The sequence below is a fragment of the Procambarus clarkii genome, chromosome 27 (assembly GCF_040958095.1).
Source record: "Procambarus clarkii isolate CNS0578487 chromosome 27, FALCON_Pclarkii_2.0, whole genome shotgun sequence".
NCBI classification, from domain to species: Eukaryota; Metazoa; Arthropoda; class Malacostraca; order Decapoda; family Cambaridae; genus Procambarus; species Procambarus clarkii.
Window position 1 is genome coordinate 5,611,005 of NC_091176.1, and position 20,272 is coordinate 5,631,276.

At 39.0% G+C, this 20,272-nt stretch overlaps 1 protein-coding gene across 2 annotated transcripts in view; it reads left to right on the top strand.

Moving 5' to 3' along the window:
• Positions 1-703: 703 nt before the first annotated feature.
• LOC123762840 (uncharacterized) overlaps positions 704-20,272 on the top strand; it is a 36,927-nt gene continuing 17,358 nt past the window's right edge. Inside the window, exons 1-3 of one of the 2 annotated variants that reach the window (XM_045749604.2) lie at positions 704-826; positions 11,029-11,112; positions 16,113-16,186. In XM_045749604.2, the coding sequence (XP_045605560.2) occupies positions 804-826; positions 11,029-11,112; positions 16,113-16,186 (181 nt within the window). In that variant the 5' untranslated portion in view covers positions 704-803. Of the gene's footprint in view, positions 882-11,028; positions 11,113-16,112; positions 16,187-20,272 lie in introns of both variants that reach the window. The other variant, XM_069332292.1, reaches the window with a different exon arrangement.

Below are 20,272 nucleotides of genomic sequence, written 5' to 3' on the forward strand. Positions count from 1 at the left end.
GCCAGAACTCACTTCTCAGCCTACTATGCAAGGCCCGATTTGCCTAATAAGCCAAGTTTTCATGAATTAATGTTTTTTCGTCAACCTAACCTACCTAACCTAACCTAACCTAGCTTTTTTTGGCTACCTAACCTAACCTTACCTATATATATAGGTTAGGTTAGGTTAGGTAGGGTTGGTTAGGTTCGGTCATATATCTACGTTAATTTTAACTCCAATAAAAAAAAATTGACCTCATACATAGTGAAAAGGGTAGCTTTATCATTTCATAAGAAAAAAATTATAGTAAATATATTAATTCAGGAAAACTTGGCTTATTAGGCAAATCGGGCCTTGAATAGTAGGCTGAGAAGTGAGTTCTGGCTACTAGGTACGACATATATATATATATATATATATATATATATATATATATATATATATATATATATATATATATATATATATATATATATATATATATATATATATATATATACATACATACATACAGGGTATATATATGCACGTACGTGTGTATAAAGCTGCCGGTGGGAGAGAAAATGAGAATATAGAGTGTTCATGTAAATGAACATTCTATATGGATGTGTCATATAGAGTGGCATAATTAATCTGTAATTAGTAATTAGTCACAATTATCTACCAAAAAAGCGGACAAATTTGTTCATGAGAGAGTATAGAGTTTTGAGAGGACGTGCGGGCGGCGAGGGTGGTGAAGTAGGCGGCGGGAGGTCAGTGTTGGGAGGCGGCGAGGTAAGGTGACGTCTGCTGCTGCTGCTGCTGCTGCTCTCAGCTCCTCGACCATGGGCAAGCTCTCTCATACAAGGTGAGATACGCAGGATATACACATTGCTGGAGTGTCACGTAGCCTAAGTACATGGGTGAGTTTATCTGGGTTATTGTTGACTTTTCAAAGCACGAGGTTTGTTGTCAGTCGACTTCCCCCCTCCTCATTTGTGCCTTCATTTCCGCTTAATGTTGACAGCTTAATCCAACACGAGTCCAAGTTTTGTCAGCTTCTTGTATTAGACAAGCATAAAGTGCCGTAACCCTAATTGAGCAACAGGTCTTCCAATTATATGTTGGGTACAAACTATTGCTTACTAAGGTGAATATTTTTCTGCATCAGTTTTTGTTTTGCACTTTCGTATGCATTAAAAATGTCTGTAATTAGTCTGCGAACGCATTTTCGTGACTCAGATGTGTTAATGACTTAATTAAGTACTAATAAGCATTGTGTTTGAAGTTGAAACTGGTGCTATAGGCTAGGGCTTTACCTCAAGTGACCCATAGTAGCTACAGCAGTCACTTTACACATGTAGTAATGTATACACATATACGCCACGTTAACAAAGTTGAGTGGCCTCCAGCTATAATAATAATGATCATTTACTTCACATCAAAACAGTACTTAGTTCCTCACGTAACCGAAACAGGAAATATGAACCTGAGTACACTTGATTACGGAAGGTTAACTTACAGCAAAGTAAGTACATTTGTATTAGTGTAAAGCATGGAAACTGTGGACACTGATTACACATGGCTTGTGTGTCAACACATTTGCAACAAGTCTTAACTCTACAGTCGTGTGATCTGCCACACAATGGTCACAGTCTTGTTGGTATCAATGTTTGAAGGCTACGGCCTAATGATTTTTTTTTTTTTTACATTTTACGCCTAGTGTTTATTAATTGTTCATTTAAAAGCAGGGTGCCCCAGTTTCAGAATGACTGAAAAAATGTCAAAATAACTGAAAGTAGACGCTTTAAATAACAAAACTATTATTTTTGAATACGATTACTTCAGTAAATGTTTAAATAATTTGTTTACCATGTTTTAACAGCCAGGAAGAATCTATTCAACTTTGATGTAAGTGTATGAGTTTCTTTCTTATAAGATTGTGAGTTTCTCCTTTAAGATTATGAGTTTCTTTCTGAACTTGTCATAATCTTGATTTTAACCCACAATTATAAAAATGTAGAGTAAACTTTATTTTGGTATATACAAGACGACATCGCACATTGTATGCAGAGTCGCTTATAATGTATTATTAAAAAAGTATGAACATTTTATGAACGTAAAGAAGACTGAATTAAAATAAAAATATGGAGTTACGACATTTTAAATTTCCCGCCAAAATGCGCTTGATATAACACTACAAGAAATCAATCTATACGTACGGTCAGCACAAAACTTCCCCAAGACTTTATGACACTGTTATTGCCAGAATTAGGCTGGGATAATGATACAGTTAAGTGTCTGCAGGTAATGAGTCTCCAGCAAACTGCGAGCATTTGTACGCTATATGGGAATAAGTCGAGCCATAGGACACACTCTCCTTTTATTTTATTCCAGAGCAAATGACACGAAATACTTTAAGTTTTGTAACTTTCGTACACTCACGAATATTGGAAGATATTCTCGTGCTCTACTTAAAGTTTAGTACAGGCTGTAGTAGATTAGACAGGCATCTCATGTTTTCTGATTTCATGCGTGACTAATATCTCCCATCCTGTGAGATGGGAATATTAGATGAACTCGTAGCTAACGCTTGATCTGTACTTTGTAAACCCTCATATATAGAATAGGGTAGCAGCACATTATAATTGTTGTGTGTACCTAAGTTTGTTAATAAAAAAAAAGAAACTACAAGAATTTAACGGTGTGGTATGTATCGAATCTGAAACGTGTTGATCTAGCATCAGTAAACTGGAAAAGAGCTAGAACATATAATTCAACATTATATTAGTAAATGTTCAATTGTCTGTGATTTGAGAACAAATGACATGGTGGTTTGTAACTTTAATTTACTTAAGGATATACAAAATGTTATAGATCACCCGAAGTTTATATTCTTTATCTTTTGCTAAACTTCTTGAACTTCGTGCATGTGATGGAAGATCCTGTACTGGGCCTGGAGAGTGTGACAGTGGGGATGGCAGACAGGATGATACTAGGCCGTATCAAGCAGTAGTAAACAGATATAAACGGAGAAATATTCAAAGACAGTGAGGAGGAAATAACAAAGAGACCAAAAAATGAAGACATGCTCAGCAGGACGCGGGAGATGCAGACTAATGGAAGGAAGAGGCTGTTGTTCCCTACAGCATGTCAACTGAATTTCCATCAAAAGCTGGAGTGGACGGTTCGTTTGGCTAAGGAGTTTTTTGAATATGAACCACTATTCAAGGAGGGTCTTCACCGGCCCTATATAACAGTTGGGACAGAGGAGGCCGTGGAACACCTAACGAAGGATGGGTTTGAGAATATTGTGATGGTTACTCCGGAAAAAGGTATGATGTACACCAAGGTCATAGTGTTTAAGTATCCAACTTATTTGGATCCTGATTATCTATTGCTCAACAATGATAGTGTTGTTTGGGCAAAGAGGAACAGTGTTCGTGGTGAAAAACAAAGCCAGGTTGTTGCCTTGGTAAAGGGTGAGGCTCCAGAAAGAATTTTTGTGCAAGGACTAGGCTACAGGAAAGTTGTAAAATACATTGAGGAGCCCATATTATGCATGAAGTGTTCTCGTTGGGGACATATGGCTTGGAAATGCCAGTTTGACTCCAGGTGTCGGTACTGTGGTAAGAAACACGACTCTCGAGAGTGTAGAGTCAAGATTAAAAACGGTGAAAAAATCGTCCCATCTTGTTGCAATTGTCGATGAAGCCACAATGCTGGTTCCTATCTATGTCGCATGAAGCCTCATCTGAGAGACTCGAGGACGGGTGCTACAAGCAGGATAGATGTATCCTCGAAGGAAGGAAAGATTGTGCAGCAGGAACATGGAGGAAACAGTTGGAAGCCAATGACAGCGCCTATGAACAATGTGTGGGAGAAAGGAACAGAGACAATTAAGGCGAGCCTAGGGAAAGTAGGAAATGCAGCTGAAAAAATTAAACCTTGTGGAAACAAGGTTCAGGTCAATATAGTGAACTCTGAGGTTGGTACTCAAATATTGGAATATCTAAAAAAACTAGAAAAGAGGATTGAGGCATTAGAAAAATTAACTATGGGGGGTAGACGGGGTGAAGATGGTGGTGAAACAGGACGTGAAGTGGAAAGTGAAACAGGACGTGAAATGGAAAGTGAAACAGGACGTGAAATGGAAAGTGAAACAGGACGTGAAATGGAAAGCCAAACAGGACGTGAAATGGAAAGCCAAACAGGACGTGAAATGGAAAGTGAAACAGGACGTGAAATGGAAAGTGAAACAGGACGTGAAATGGAAAGTCAAACAGGACGTGAAATGGAAAGTGAAATAGGACGTGAAGTGGAAAGTGAAACAGGACGTGAAATGTGCGTTGAAGAAAGTAAGGAAGAACATGACGTATTGATGATAGAGGATAGTCAGGAAAATGAACTTTCTAGTAGTGTTAGCGTTCAACCTTCTGTAGTGACAAATGTCGAAACAAAGGTTAAAGTAAAACGGTATAGAGAAATAAGAAAGAAATTAGATATGAATAAGATCACCTTTGATGCTAGTAGCTGTTGTGCAAATGAGGAGAAAGCAGAAATGTTACAGTGTTGGGAGAGTCTGTCTGAGAAAATCTCGTATCTCATGGAATGTGACAGACAGGGCAAAGGTAGTTTTATTAAATCATGGATGAAAGTAGAGTGAGAATATTATCTTGGAGCGTTAATGGGTTAAAATCTAGTGCGGTGGATGTACACTATTATACTCTTAGATAGTACTATATTAACCTGATATGTTACATGGGAATCTTGTATTTGTACTCACTGAATTTGTGCGCCCCTTGAGGGACTTGAAGTATGGGAAGGGGTAGAAATAGCCTAAGCTACTCTATCCCTTTGAGATGTATTTTTTTCTTGTCTCAATAAACATACTTGAACTTGAACTAATTCCTTCTTGTTTAGTATTGTTTACCCGATAATAGCTATAATTTTGTTTAACTTAATCTAAGTTTTCCCGAAAGCGTTTCGCGTATTAGTTTATTTTTTTTTTTTTGCAGGGATATTCCTGCGCGGGCCCCAAGCCTCTGACTGGCCCACTAAGTGTTGCTTGTTTCTGTTTTACTTAGGCAGAGTATGAGTATTTATTAACTCGTATGGTCGCTTCAGTAAGATTTTGCCATATGTGTTTAACAACTTCTTCTGCTCTGTTGAATCTAAGTTGAAATCTTAACGGGTTTGTAACTGTGCACTGTGTTAGATAATGTTCCAGTGGTCTGTCGGGCATTTCTCCACAGTGTTGACATTTCCTCTCATCTTCCGGAACCTGTAAGCCTATTTCCCATGCACATGGGTATCCAAGCCTGTCTTATCACTTTGTGTCCCGCTCCTAGACGGTGCCCTGGGATTGCTCTCGTTATATTCAGTCGTGATTTTGCTTTCTCCTTTAGATATTGAATTTGTTTGTTGAATGTCGTTTTAAAATCTATCCACACTCCGAGATATTGATATTGTGTAACCCACTGAAGGTTAATGTCTTGAATGTGGCTTGATGTGCACTTATACTGTATGTGAATATTTTATGAATGAATTGATTACTAGTGATTACTACATATTTAATCACCCACACAAATACACACATCAATAATCTTTTGTGTCACAAGTGATTCAAGAAGAAGCTCACAAGTCACAATACAAGGCACTTTACACATATGATGAATGTATATGTATACGTATGCAAACAAGCCTGAATGGTCCCCAGGACTATATGCGAATGAAAACTCACACCCCAGAAGTGACTCGAACCCATACTCCTAGGAGCAACGCAACTGGTAACTACAGGGCGCCTTAATCCACTTGACCATCACGGCCGTCAAAAGGAAGTGATAGCCGAGGCTATTTGAGCCACTTCCCCGACGGCAACCCGGATGGTAATCTTGGGCATAGCATTTCACCAAATCACCTCATTCTTTGGGGCACACGTGAGGAACACAAATGCAAACAAGACATTCTTGTTTGCATTTGTGTTCCCCACGTGTGCCCCAAAGAATGAGGTGATTTGGTGAAATGCTATGCCCAAGATTACCATCCGAGTTGCCGTCGGGGAAGTGGCTCAAATAGCCTCGGCTATCACTTCCTTTTGACGGCCGTGATGGTCAAGTGGATTAAGGCGCCATGTATACGTATGTATATATACATGTATGCATGAATATGTGTACATGTATATATAACATTGATAATTTTGCAACTAGCGTCAAAAGATTGTTATTTGCTTAGCTGAACGAACTAGAGGGTTCAGTTCCTGAACCGATATGTGCCTCTGTAATCCTTTACACCACCACGCATGGGATGGGTATGGGGTGCATAATAAAGAAAGAAATTGAAATAGTGATTACTACCATTACACTTTAGTCACATTCCATGCAATTTAACAAATCATTCTGCGAGATAGGCATATTAGGTAAACATAAATAACCTTTGAATTAAACTCTGTAGGTCTTACTCCTCATAATAATAATAATTTATTTGCAAGAAGGTACAATGGGTTGGTGAGGTTACATAAGTTTAGTTTAGTTCATTTATTATACACTCCATACCCATCTTGTGGGCGGAAGTGGAAAGGGTTACAGAGGAACATAATGGGCTCAGGGACTGAACCATAAGTTAGGTATTTTTACATTCATGCAAAGTCTCTAACACGCATAACGTTTCGGGCAAGTAATTCATCTAACATATCAGGTAAGATGCAAAGGTACATTGTAGCAAGGTTTTATATCAACAAATAACTACAACATAAGTTGACAGAGGTAATTACACTGGTAAAGATATATGTCTTAAGTACTAATATTGTGGAAGTGGGTAGTACAAGACACAGTGTGAGTTTGAAGCACAAGGTAGGAAACTATGAGAATGTTATTAAGTACTTTTTTGGTTTTACTTTTGAACAGGGCATTGGTTGGGCAATTTTGTAATTCATCAGGGAGCGAGTTCCAAAGACCGGGCCCTTTTATTTGCATGGAGTGTTTGGACAGATTTAGTCTGACTCTGGGGATATCAAAGAGACATATATTTCTGGTGGTGATCATGGGTTCTATTACATCTATCAAGGAAATGTTTCAGATCAAGATTAGCATTTAGGAACAAGCTTTTGTGCATGTAGATAGCACATGAGAATGTGTGGAGTGAGTGTATGTTTAGCATGTTAAGGGACTTAACCAGAGGGCTTTGTGTTGTCTGAAGACAGAGTCCGTTATAATTCTGATCGCAGATTTTTTTTTGCTGAGTGATGATAGGCTTGAGGTAATTTGCTGTGGTTGAACGCCATGTATAGATACCGGATGTAAGATAGGGATAGATTAGTGCGATTAGGATAGCAGCACGTACACTGATGTACTCACCTAGTTGTGTTTGCGGGGATTGAGCTCTGGCTCTTTGGTCCCGCCTCTCAACCGTCAATCAACAGGTGTACAGATTCCTGAGCCTATTGGGCTCTATCATATCTACACTTGAAACTGTGTATGGAGTCAGCCTCCACCACATCACTTCCTAATGCATTCCATTTGTCAACCACTCTGACACTGAAAAGGTTCTTTCTAATATCTCTGTGGCTCATTTGGGCACTCAGTTTCCACCTGTGTCCCCTTGTGCGTGTGCCCCTTGTGTTAAATAACCTGTCTTTATCTAACCTATCAATTCCCTTCAGAATCTTGAATGTGGTGATCATGTCCCCCCTAACTCTTCTGTCTTCCAGCGAAGTGAGGTTTAATTCCGTAGTCTCTCCTCGTAGCTCATACCTCTCAGGTCGGGTACTAGTCTGGTGGCAAACCTTTGAACCTTTTCCAGTTTAGTCTTATCCTTGACTAGATATGGACTCCATGCTGGGGCTGCATACTCCAGGATTGGCCTGACATATGTGGTATACAAAGTTCTGAATGATTCTTTACACAAGTTTCTGAATGCCGTTCGTATGTTGGCCAGCCTGGCATATGCCGCAGATATTATCCTCTTGATATGAACAATTTCTGCTTTCAGACAACACTCAGCCCCCTTGTTTAACTCCCTAAACATGCTAAACATAATCTCACTCCACAAATTCTCTTGTGTCAACTACATTTACAAAACCCTGTTCTTAAATGCAAATCCTGCTCTGAAACTCTCCCTGGACAGATGTAATAGGACCCATTATCACCTCACCAGAAATAAATTTCTCTTTGATATCCCCAGAGTCAAACTTAATTTGTGTAAACACTATGCAAATAAAGGGACCCAGTCTATGGAACTCACTCCCTATTGAATTGAAAAGCTGTCCAACTTTTGCATCATTCAAAAACAATACTAAAAAGTACCTAATTTCATCTTCATAGTTTTTTACCTTTTACTTTAAAACTGCACTGTATCTATTGCTACCCAATCTCCCAATCTTTATGTACCCAATCTGAACATCTTTATCATTGCTGTCTTCTTATATGTGCTGTCAATCTGCTGTATGGTGTCTAGTAATCTTGTTTAAATTACCAATCAAGCTGTCAATGTAATCAATCAGAGCTTTAATATACCAATGTGCTTTAATATACTTACTAATCTCTCTCATTTCATTTTTTTCTTGCAATGTATTTCTTATCATTTTATTAATTTTGATAGAATTTACCTACTTAAAATTATCTGTTAGATTAAGGACCTGCCCGAAACGCTGCGCGTACTAGTGGCTTTACAAGAGTGTAATTACTGTACTGTGCTATGTATTCTCACAAACCCAATGTACCTTCTTGTATATAAATAAATAAATAAATAATGTGCTGCAGGAGACAGGTCTGGCATGATATCAACCCGCAAGTCTTTTTCTTTCTCTGACTCCTGAAGAATTTCCTCTCTCTCCCAGATGATACCTTGTATCTGGCCTCCTGCTCCCTACACCTATCTTCATTTCATTACATTTGGTTGGGTTAAACTCTAACAACCATTTGTTCGACCATTCCTTCAGCTTATCTAGGTCTTCTTGAAGCCTCAAACAGTTCTCTTCTGTTTTAATCCTTCTCATAATTTTGGCATCGTCCGCAAACATTGAGAGAAATGAATCGATACCCTCCGGAAGATCATTTACATATATCAGAAACAAGATAGGACCGAGTACAGAGCCCTGTGGGACTCCACTGATGACTTCACGCCAATTGGAGGTCTCACCCCTCACCGTAACTCTCTGCTCCCTATTGCTTAGGTACTCCCTTATCCACTGGAGCACCTTACCAGCTACACCTGCCTGTCTCTCCAGCTTATGTACTAGCCTCTTATGCGGTACTGTGTCAAAGGCTTTCCGACAATCCAAGAAAATGCAGTCCGCCCAGCCCTCTCTTTCTTGCTTAATCTTTGTCACCTGATCGTAGAATTCTATCAAGCCTGTAAGGCAAGATTTACCCTCCCTGAACCCATTTTGGCGATTTGTCACGAAGTCCCTTCTCTCCAGATGTGTTACCAGGTTTTTTCTCACGATTGCATGAATGATGTGTATCTATAAGCTTGTTAATATATACAAAATATTGCTACAATAATTAATTTTGAAGAAATTTGGTGAGACGATCAAAGCAGTCTTCATATGCAAACAAAATCATCCCATCTTGTTGCAATTGTCGAGGCAGCCACTATGCTGGTTCCTATCTATGCCGCATGAAGCCTCATCTGAGAGACTCGAGGACGGGTCCTACAAGTAGGATAGATGTATCCTCGAAGGAAGGAAAGATTGTCCAGCAGGAACATAGAGGAAATAGCCGGAAGCCAATGGCAGCGCCTATGAACAATGTGTGGGAGAAAGGAACTGAGACAATTAAGACGAGCCTAGGGAAAGTAGGAAATGCAGCTGAAAAAATTCAACCTTGTGGAGACAAGGTGCAGGACAATATAGTGAACTCTGAGGTTGGTACTCAAATATTGGAATATCTAAAAAAAAACTAGACAAGAGGATTGAGGCATTAGAAAAATTAGCTATGGAGAGTAGACGGGGTGAAGATGGTGGTGAAACAGGACGTGAAATGGAAAGTGAAACAGGACGTGAAATGGAAAATGAAACAGGACGTGAAATGGAAAATGAAACAGGACGTGAAATGAAAAGTGAAACGTGCGTAGAAGAAAGTAAGGAAGAACATGACGTATTGATGATAGAGGATAGTCAGGAAAATGAACTTTCTAGTAGTGTTAGCGGTGTTCAACCTTCTGTAGTGACAAATGTTGAAACAAAGGTTAAAGTAAAACGGTATACAGAAAAAAAAAATAGATATGAATAATATTACCTTTGATGTTAGTAGCTGTTGTGCAAGTGAGGAGAAAGCAAAAATGTTACAGTGTTGGGAGAGTGTGTTTAAGAAACTCGTATCTCATGAAATGTGACGGACAGGGCAAAGGTAGTTTTATTATTAATCATGGATGAAAGTAGAGTGAGGATATAATCATGGAACGTTAATGGGTTAAAATATAGTGCGGTGGATGTACACTATTATACTCTTAGAGTACTATATTAACCTGAAATGTTAAATGGGATTCTTGTATTTGTACTCGCTGAATTTGTGCGCCCCTTGAGGGACTTGAAGTATGGAAGGGGGGGGGGGGGGGTAGAAATAGCCCAAGCTACTCTGAGATATATTTTTTTTAACTTGTTACAATAAACATACTTGAACTTGAAAGAATATTATGTTTTAGAGTGTCAACTTATTGATAACTATATAAATAAGGAAATAAGTAGTGTGCCACATCAAATTGTTTGGATGTGTGATAATGGTATGATAGACAGTATACTTAGGAGCTACAAGAATTTTGCCCCAATGATTGTAACACTTATATGCTGTACTTACTATATTAACCTGCAATGTTAAATGTTGTATTGTGATTTGTGTATTTGTACTTACTGAATTTGTGCGCCCCTTGAGGGACTTGAAATAGAGGGGGGGGGGGGGAGGGGTAGAAATAGCCTAAGTTACTCTATCCCTTTGAGATGTATTTCTTTCTTGTCTCAATAAACATACTTGAACTTGAACATATGCAAACAAAATCATTTTAGAATCGTTAATAAAAGCTTTAGAATAAATAGGTTATAAACACGCCAGTAATGCCGATTTTATCTTTTAGCACCCTGCGGCAGTCACCCATAGAGGAGTTCATTCACCTCCAGCACAAGCAGCCATTTATGCTCAACAAACCCTCCAGGCCCAAGTACGTAGGTTACCTTTTGTAAGCTATTGTAGAGTAAATAATAAATAATAAATAAATGTTTATTCAGGTAAAGTACATACATACAAGAGGTTTTACAAAAATGGAGATTTATAGGTAGAGCTAGTGCATACAATGCCTAAGCCACTATTACGCAAAGCGTTTCAGGCAGGAAAAACATTAAAGACTAAAACTTAATACTAAGCTTTAGTATCATAAAAAATAGCAGTAGAAGTTGAACATGTATAAACAAAATTATGCTCATTCGATTATGGTTTCAAATACTGACTTTGATTAAAAATAACAACAAAACGCTACATATATCACATGGTAGCGATTATTATTTTATGTGACGGAAATATTTCACTAAGCAATTGACATTTCTGTACCTTGAAGGAAACTCATGTAGAAACTTACGAGTATGCATGGGACTTTTTATTTAAATTAATTTAAGTAGTTTATACTAAATATTATTATAAACAAACTTTATATGTATAATTTATAAGTAGTTACTATTATAACTGATTTAACCTAATAAATAATTATGGTACGGAAGAGAAGGGAATTTCCAGGGGAAAGTACCATGCCATTACGACTATATAGCACTTGGAACGGGGACGGAATAAGGATTTGGGATGGGTTGGGTGGGGAAGGAATGGTGCCCAGTCATGCAGGTCGACTTGCAGGACGCCTGACCGTCGATCTACCGTCCAGCCCAAGTGGTGCGGGGGGGGGGGGGGGGAGTTAAGTAAGCTATAGTCACAGTCTATATCCTAGTTAAAATTAATAATTCATGAGTAATGCAGTTACTCAATTCAATTGAGAGTAATTCAATTACGCAATACGGTCTTATATTTTTAACACCATCATAACTCTGCTATCAGAACTATAACAAACTGTCTTCAGACAACACAAAGCCCCTCTGGTTAAGTCCCTTAACATGCTAAACATACACTCACTCCACACATTCTCATGTGCTATCTACATGCACAAAAGCCTTGTTCCTAAATGCTAATCTTGATCTGAAACATTTCCTTGATAGATGTAATAGAACCCATGATCACCACCAGAAATATATGTCTCTTTGATATCCCCAGAGTCAGACTAAATCTGTCCAAACACTCCATGCAAATAAAAGGGCCCGGTCTTTGGAACTCGCTCCCTGATGAATTACAAAATTGCCCAACCAATGCCCTGTTCAAAAGTAAAACCAAAAAAGTACTTAATAACATTCTCATAGTTTCCTACCTTGTGCTTCAAACTCACACTGTGTCTTGTACTACCCACTTCCACAATATTAGTACTTAAGACATATATCTTTACCAGTGTAATTACCTCTGTCAACTTATGTTGTAGTTATTTGTTGATATAAAACCTTGCTACAATGTACCTTTGCATCTTACATGATATGTTAGATGAATTACTTGCCCGAAACGTTATGCGTGTTAGAGACTTTGCATGAATGTAAAAATACCTAACTTATGTAACGTCACCAACTCATTATACTTGCAAATAAATTATTATTATTATTATTACTATTATTATTATTATTATAACACGGTAGGATGTAAGTAGATATAAGTATACACAGAGAAATCACATTATCGTGATATATCAATGAACAAATGCACAGGAGCCGTGACAGGGACTCGAACCTATGCACTGGGTGTTCAAAGATGCACACTAGTCAACTGCGTCACGACATGGTACAATAATTGTAACCTGGGGTACACCTTCACCCACAAGGATCCCGAGGCTGCCACTGAAGATCAACCGGGGTTTCACACAATCCCCCCCCCCCTACCCTCGGGCTCTGTTGTCCAGGGGTTCTGCGTCTTTCAATACCTCTTAGATACAAGTATAACTATAATAAGCTAGGGTTAAAGCAGATCATAACTTATGAATAGTAATTTCTTACCGAAGTTTACAAAGTTATAGTTAACTGTAGCTATAGTCTGAAGTGCATTTAACTGACATAATGGAATGTATTTGAGTTAACTGATAAAAGGAAAATTATGTAACCAATTCCTATTAGTAAACTAGAGGCAAAGGCCGCGATGAATAACAGAGTAACTAGGGATATAGAAGGATAACGTAAGCAATTAACCAGTTACCCGATTCATAATGTAGGGGTGCCGAATGGAGCTGTATGAAGCGTATATATGACAAGTGGCACCTGGGGCTATGCAAGAGTCCCGTACGCTACGAGGGAGTGAGTGTGGGACATCACGGCGAAATCTGGGAGACAGGTGGGCTGTGCGTTTAATGTGGTTGGCGGCTGCTTGTGTAGAGAGCTCGCGACCTTCTTGTTGTTTTAGATTTAGCTACTCTGAACTAAAAGTTCCAAGTAACACGGGCTATGGTGTGCCCGTAGTGAACTTACCTGGCACAGGAGCGAACCGTGGTTGACCTCTTAAGTACACGTAGGATGTGCGCGCGCAGCCCCACCCAATCCGATTCACTCGTTTTCTTCATACAGAAACTTTCCAGCAGGATTATTTCTCAAACTTGAAACTGGCATTTAAAAATGTTTTAATGTCGTATATAGAGCTAAAGTTATGTTATGAATTAATATGAATGACCAAAGGTAAGGATGATTTATCAGAGATTTGCCCTTAACACACACACGCACACACTCACACGAACACGCATATACACACACGCACACGCATATACACACACGCACGCCGAAGAAATATAAGAAAATTCACTTTCGCAAACAGAGTGGTAGACGGTTGGAACAAGTTAGGTGAGAAGGTGGTGGAGGCCAAGACTGTCAGTAGTTTCAAAGCGTTTTTTTTTTTTTTTTTTTTTTTATTATTTTCTACCACAGACGTGGCCATACATTTACAATGCTAACCAGCATATATACATTTTCTTCTGTCCTCCATGGACAGGGTTAGAGAAGTGTTAAACATATAGTTCAAGGGTTTATTGAACACTCAACCACAGAAGGTGATTCGGTGCTTTTAAAATGCTAAGCTAACCTACATACGTAAATACATAGATACACAGATTTACGTATGTCCTACATAAAGTGTTAGATGTGTCTTTTACATAGTGTCATTAATGTACATTCACAAAGGTGAAATGTAATTCTGATCAGCTTCCAAATATACTTTATACCCATACATATACATACACACACACACATATACATACATATTCTCCAGCAAGGTGCTGGAGAAGATCGTGAGGAAAAGGCTCGTAGAGCATCTGGAGGGAAATAACTTTGTAACGCACCATCAACATCAGTTCAGAGATGGTAAATCGTGCCTCACAGGTTTAATAGAATTTTGTGACCAGGCAACGAAAATTAGGCAAGAAAGAGAAGGGTGGGCCGACTGCATTTTCCTGGATTGCCAAAAAGCCTTTGACACAGTACCCCATAAAAGGCTGTTAAAAAAGTTGGAGCAACAGGCAGGAGTAAAAGGGAAGGTGCTCCAGTGGATAAGGGAGTACTTAAGCAACAGGAAACAGCGAGTAACGGTGAGGGGGGAGACATCAGAGTGGCGAGATGTCACCAGCGGAGTCCCACAGGGCTCAGTACTTGGACCCATCCTGTTTCTAATATATGTGAACGATCTTCCAGAGGGTATAGACTCATTCCTCTCGATGTTTGCTGATGATGCAAAAATTATGAGAAGAATCAAGACGGATGAAGATAGACAGAGACTACAGGATGACCTGGATAAACTGGAGGAATGGTCTAGAAAATGGCTGCTAAAGTTCAACTCGGGAAAGTGTAAGGTGATGAAATTAGGCGAAGGGAGCAGGAGGCTGAACACAAGGTATCATCTGGGAGGGGAAATCCTGCAAGAGTCAAATAGAGAGAAGGATCTGGGGGTTGATATAACACCGAACCTGTCCCCAGAGGCCCACATCAAAAGAATACCATCAGCGGCATATGCTAGACTGGCCAACATAAGAACTGCCTTCAGAAACTTGTGTAAGGAATCTTTCAGAACCCTGTATACCACTTATGTAAGACCAATCCTGGAGTATGCAGCTCCAGCCTGGAGTCCATACCTAGTTAAACACAAGACAAAGTTAGAGAAGATTCAGCGGTATGCCACCAGGCTCGTCCCGGAACTGAGAGGATTGAGCTACGAGGAAAGGCTAAAGGAGCTGAACCTCACATCCCTGGAAAACAGAAGAGTAAGGGGAGACATGATAACCACCTACAAAATTCTCAGGGGAATTGACAGGGTGGACAAAGACAAACTCTTCAGCACGGGTGGGACACGAACAAGGGGACACAGGTGGAAACTTAGTACCCAGATGAGCCACAGAGACGTTAGAAAGAATTTTTTCAGTGTCAGAGTAGTTAATAAATGGAATGCACTAGGAAGTGATGTGGTGGAGGCTGACTCCATACACAGTTTCAAATGTAGATATGATAGAGCCCAGTAGGCTCAGGAATCTGTACACCAGTTGATTGACAGTTGAGAGGCGGGACCAAAGAGCCAAAACTCAACCCCCGCAAGCACAATTAGGTGAGTACAATTAGGTGAGTATATACACACACACATGCATTCACATACATTTGTCTCATTTACTCTGACAGGGTGAGATAGCGGATAAAGAAACTAGTGTGCAAATAAGCACTTAATCACTGAAGGTGATGAAGGTGCTTTTACAAGCTCAGGTTATATAATTACATCATATATATACATTGTATGATTGATATATTACATGGTCAATCTTGGATACAAGTCCAATATATCATCAAGTGTTCCAGTACTCATATAGTAATTACAGAGTTCAGCATACCTTAGCCCAGGAGGGCGAAAGTCAGTCAATATGGGACATTCTACAATATAATGTTCAAGAGAGTGCATGTTTTCTCTTTCACAAAGTTGACACATTGTGTACTCGACATTTGGCGTTATATGACAAAGAGTACTGGGAAGACGGGACACCACGAGCGTAGCTCTCATCCAGTAACTACACTTGCAATAACCTTAATTCCAAGTACAGTTGTTCATAAATGCTTATTTCAGCGTGGCGCAGCACGCCTTCCTCTACCTGCAGTGGCTCAAGGTGGGCGTGGCTGTCCTTGGTCAACAGTGTCCAGGTTGGTACTTTACTAATCTACCACTATATATATTGACTCTAGAATTGACCGCTTATATACATTACCACTTCACTATTATATTGTAAAGTATTCTTGGAAGGCACATCTGTACTGAGGTTAGAGTAAACTTACAGGTTAATGTAGCACCACTAATAATTTTCCTTGCGTGTTAGTGACCTTGCAAGAATGTAGAATCATCAATGCTATGTACTCTCATAAACCCAATATATATATATATATATATATATATATATATATATATATATATATATATATATATATATATATATATATATATATATATATATATATATATGTATATATATATATATATGCAGGTATTTTTGTTCAACATTTCTCTTGTTAGAGTAATGTCATGGGCTTGTCTCATGTGATTCCTAGGGGCACCAGATTGAAGATGGTTATCTTCAATCTGGTGCCCCTAGGAATCACATGAGACAAGCCCATGACATTACTCTAACAAGAGAAATGTTGAACAAAAATACCTGCATAATAGACAATACCCAAGATGCAAGAAGATTACAAATTCTTGAGGCAATATATATATATATATATATATATATATATATATATATATATATATATATATATATATATATATATATATATATATATATATATATATATATATATATATAGCATAAAATACAGTGTAGGCACTTGACCATATGTATTAACTGGTAAGTTTGCAGGTAGAGTAACTACCTTACCAGTAAAAAGAATGAAAGTAATTCATCTCACCCATCGGTGTACACCTTAATACTCAACACACACATTACTCAACTTTACATACATTACCTAGAATGTCTGATTTACCTGAGGACCATTAATACTCTAGTGGCCTCGATTAGGACAGGAAGCCGGTGGCTTGTCTCAGGTTCCCCTATTTGTGCTATTTGTGCTATTTGTGCTGATAATTTTTTCAAGCTGGATTTTAAAATTCAGCAGTACAGTATTTTGACATTTATGACTTGTGAGGGTAGGCGTTTCCTTGGATTTTGTTACATCTGACCTTTTGAATGTGTTGTCTGGATCAATATCCTCCAAATTGTTCAGTATTTACAAAGTTTCTGTGAGATCCGCCCTGTCATGCCTGGTTTAGTATTAGCCTTATGGCCCTCAACCGTTGCTGGTATGAGAGTGGACTTAGCTCGGGAATAATTTGTGTTGCCTGGTGTTGACCTTTCTCCGAGGCTGCACTGTGTTTCTGAAGATGAGGTCATCTCCATCCTTGGCTACAGTAATCCAAGATGGGGGCACACCACAGATTTATACCTTTCCTTAAATTTATGCAAATTTCCTTAAAGTCAAAGATTCGTTTGACTATTCCTAAGGGTTTGGTTACCATTGTTGTTACTGTAGCTCCCATTTGTGCATCAAGTAAATACACTACCTACAAGTGCACATGTGTAAGTCATCAGTGTTTGAATGGAGCACGCTAGGATCCGTGTTTGAGCTAATCTTGTTCTTAATTTACGTCAATGACAAAGTCTAAAACTGCGTAAAAGCACATACAATGCCATATGTATGCCATATATGCCATATATCAATGGCATATTACGTTATTACAAAATGGCTTGCACAACCTTCACTAATGGTCAAAATATTAGAAAATGCTTCTTAGTATAGAAAACTGCAAAACCCTGCATATGGGATACAGAGATCCACATCACATTTAATACATTAAAAACACTTCCTGTTTGCTACCGGTACTGATTGAAAAATTATAATAAGTTTGGCGCGATGGTTTACCAATGGTTACTGGCAGTACAGTTGGAGGAGCTGTACACAAAGATAACCCAAACTTGTAACAACCTGAGACTCGTCGTGTGTGGTAGTTTATTATGTCGCCCCGACTTTGTGAGAACCCTGTCACTGTACCTGAAATCCTTGCACTGTACCCACATTTTGCTTCCAGTAGATGAACGACATATGAGATTCAGAAACAAGTAGTGTATTGTGAGGACTAATAATAAATAGAAGCTCCCCTATGACTCTGTAATATCCCCATTGGCCAAACTATTATGTATTAACGACAAGATCTACCATTAATGTATGATGACTTACTGTAAATATGTAGCTCTTGTAATAGCACTTTCTCTGTAACTAGCTGACATTGAATCTATAAGGTGTGAAGGATAGATGAAATTGTTTATGTAATAATCTAAGATGAGGTCTGATAAAGACCTTTTGTGCCCTCTGTAATGCTTTTGCACTACCGCTCACAGGATGGGTATGAGGTGCACAATAAACTAGCCGCCTTCGGCGGCAACAATCAAAACCTGTCACTGTTTGACACGGTTACAATTACCACTATGTGCACTGAGAATGTCATTGATGGTAACACAACAAATTATTATTGGCGATATACTAAATATGCCAATAAGGAAATGTTTGTACTCTAATTGCTTGCTTTAATAATTGATATGCATATTTATTATTGAGTAATGTAAGTAATGCAGTGACTTGAATTTACTATAATTATACATTTCTTATAATTTGTTTATGTACATAGTTTCCTTTATCTGATAGTATACCAAGATCTTCAACAAGATCTTGTAGATCTGAGGCAAAGTGAAATTGACACCAGTAATTCCATCTATCATCATACTATCATGCAAGAGGAGCCACACATCTATGGTTCATCCAATAAAATCAGCAGACTTCTAGATGTTACTACTGCTCGGCTTAGACTCGGTTACAAGTATCTCTGGGAATTCTCATTATCTGCTGATGTACACCTGACCAAATGTAAACTGTGTCAACAAAATTATTCGCACACCCTCCGTCACTATGTGATGGAGTGCGAAAAGATACATGAATTTAGAGGCAATTCTATAACCAATGTTCCAGCGATGTGTCAATATTTCATTCAAAATGATCTGCTACCAGAAATTTTATCCAAATATCCCCAGTTTGCTAACTGTAGGTAGTAACTGAGTGATTGTAACCTATCCACCGCTGCCCACTGGATGGGGGGCGGTGTGCAGGACAAACATATCAATTGTGACACTAGCTCTCCACATATGTCAGTTGCATAATTTAGAACCTGTACTTGAGGTCGATCTCGAACCCATTGTTGATGTGATGACTTATATTGAAGTTTGTAACTAGCTCATCAAGATTGTAACTTGCTTAGGTAAATGAATTGTGGGGTTCAGTCCCTGAGCCCATTATGTGCCTCTGTAACCCTTTCCACTACCGCCCACAAGATGGGTATGGGGTGCATAATAAATTAACTAAACTAATTGTTAAGGCAAAATGTGAATACAGTATAGAAATTTCAGATATTTTACTGTTAATGATAAAGTGGTGCTCACGTTCAGGCGCAGAAGCAAATAGACAATGTACAGAATGATAGTGTGCAGAATCCAGGAACAATCTCAACCCCTAGCAGCAATATCGGGAGTTTAAATTGCTTATAAACAAATGCCAGAGGTTTAGAAAATAATTTTTATGTATGGTCGGCCGGTATGGTTTGATATAGGGAGCCGGTCGGCCAAGTGGACAGCACGCTGTGCTTGTGATCCTGTGGTCCCGGGTTCAATCCCGGGCGCCGGCGAGAAACAATGGGCAGAGTTTCTTTCACCCTATGCCCCTGTTACCTAGCAGTAAAATAGGTACCTGGATGTTAGTCAGCTGTCACGGGCTGCTTCCTGGGGGTGGAGGCCTGGTCGAGGACCGGGCCGCGGGGACACTAAAGCCCCGAAATCATCTCAAGATAACCTCAAGATGGTGTGCATACACGAGGTTGAGAACCTCGACATCATTGGGATCAGCGAAGTATAAGGACAAGAAGACATAATTAAAGGGTAATTGTGTCATGCAGGATACGACCAACCTTTCAAAAGGGACACCAACAAGAGCAGGTGGCGTGATAGTGGGAATATACATAGTGGGAATATACATAGTGGGAATATACTCCACCTGAAGCCCCATGCTCATATAATGGGGGGATTTTAACGCGAGAAAATATATATAAATTGTTCTCCTAATTACAATTGGAAGGAGAACAGAGTCTGGACGTAGCACAGGAGTCTTCTAGTGTACCATGTGAGGACGGAG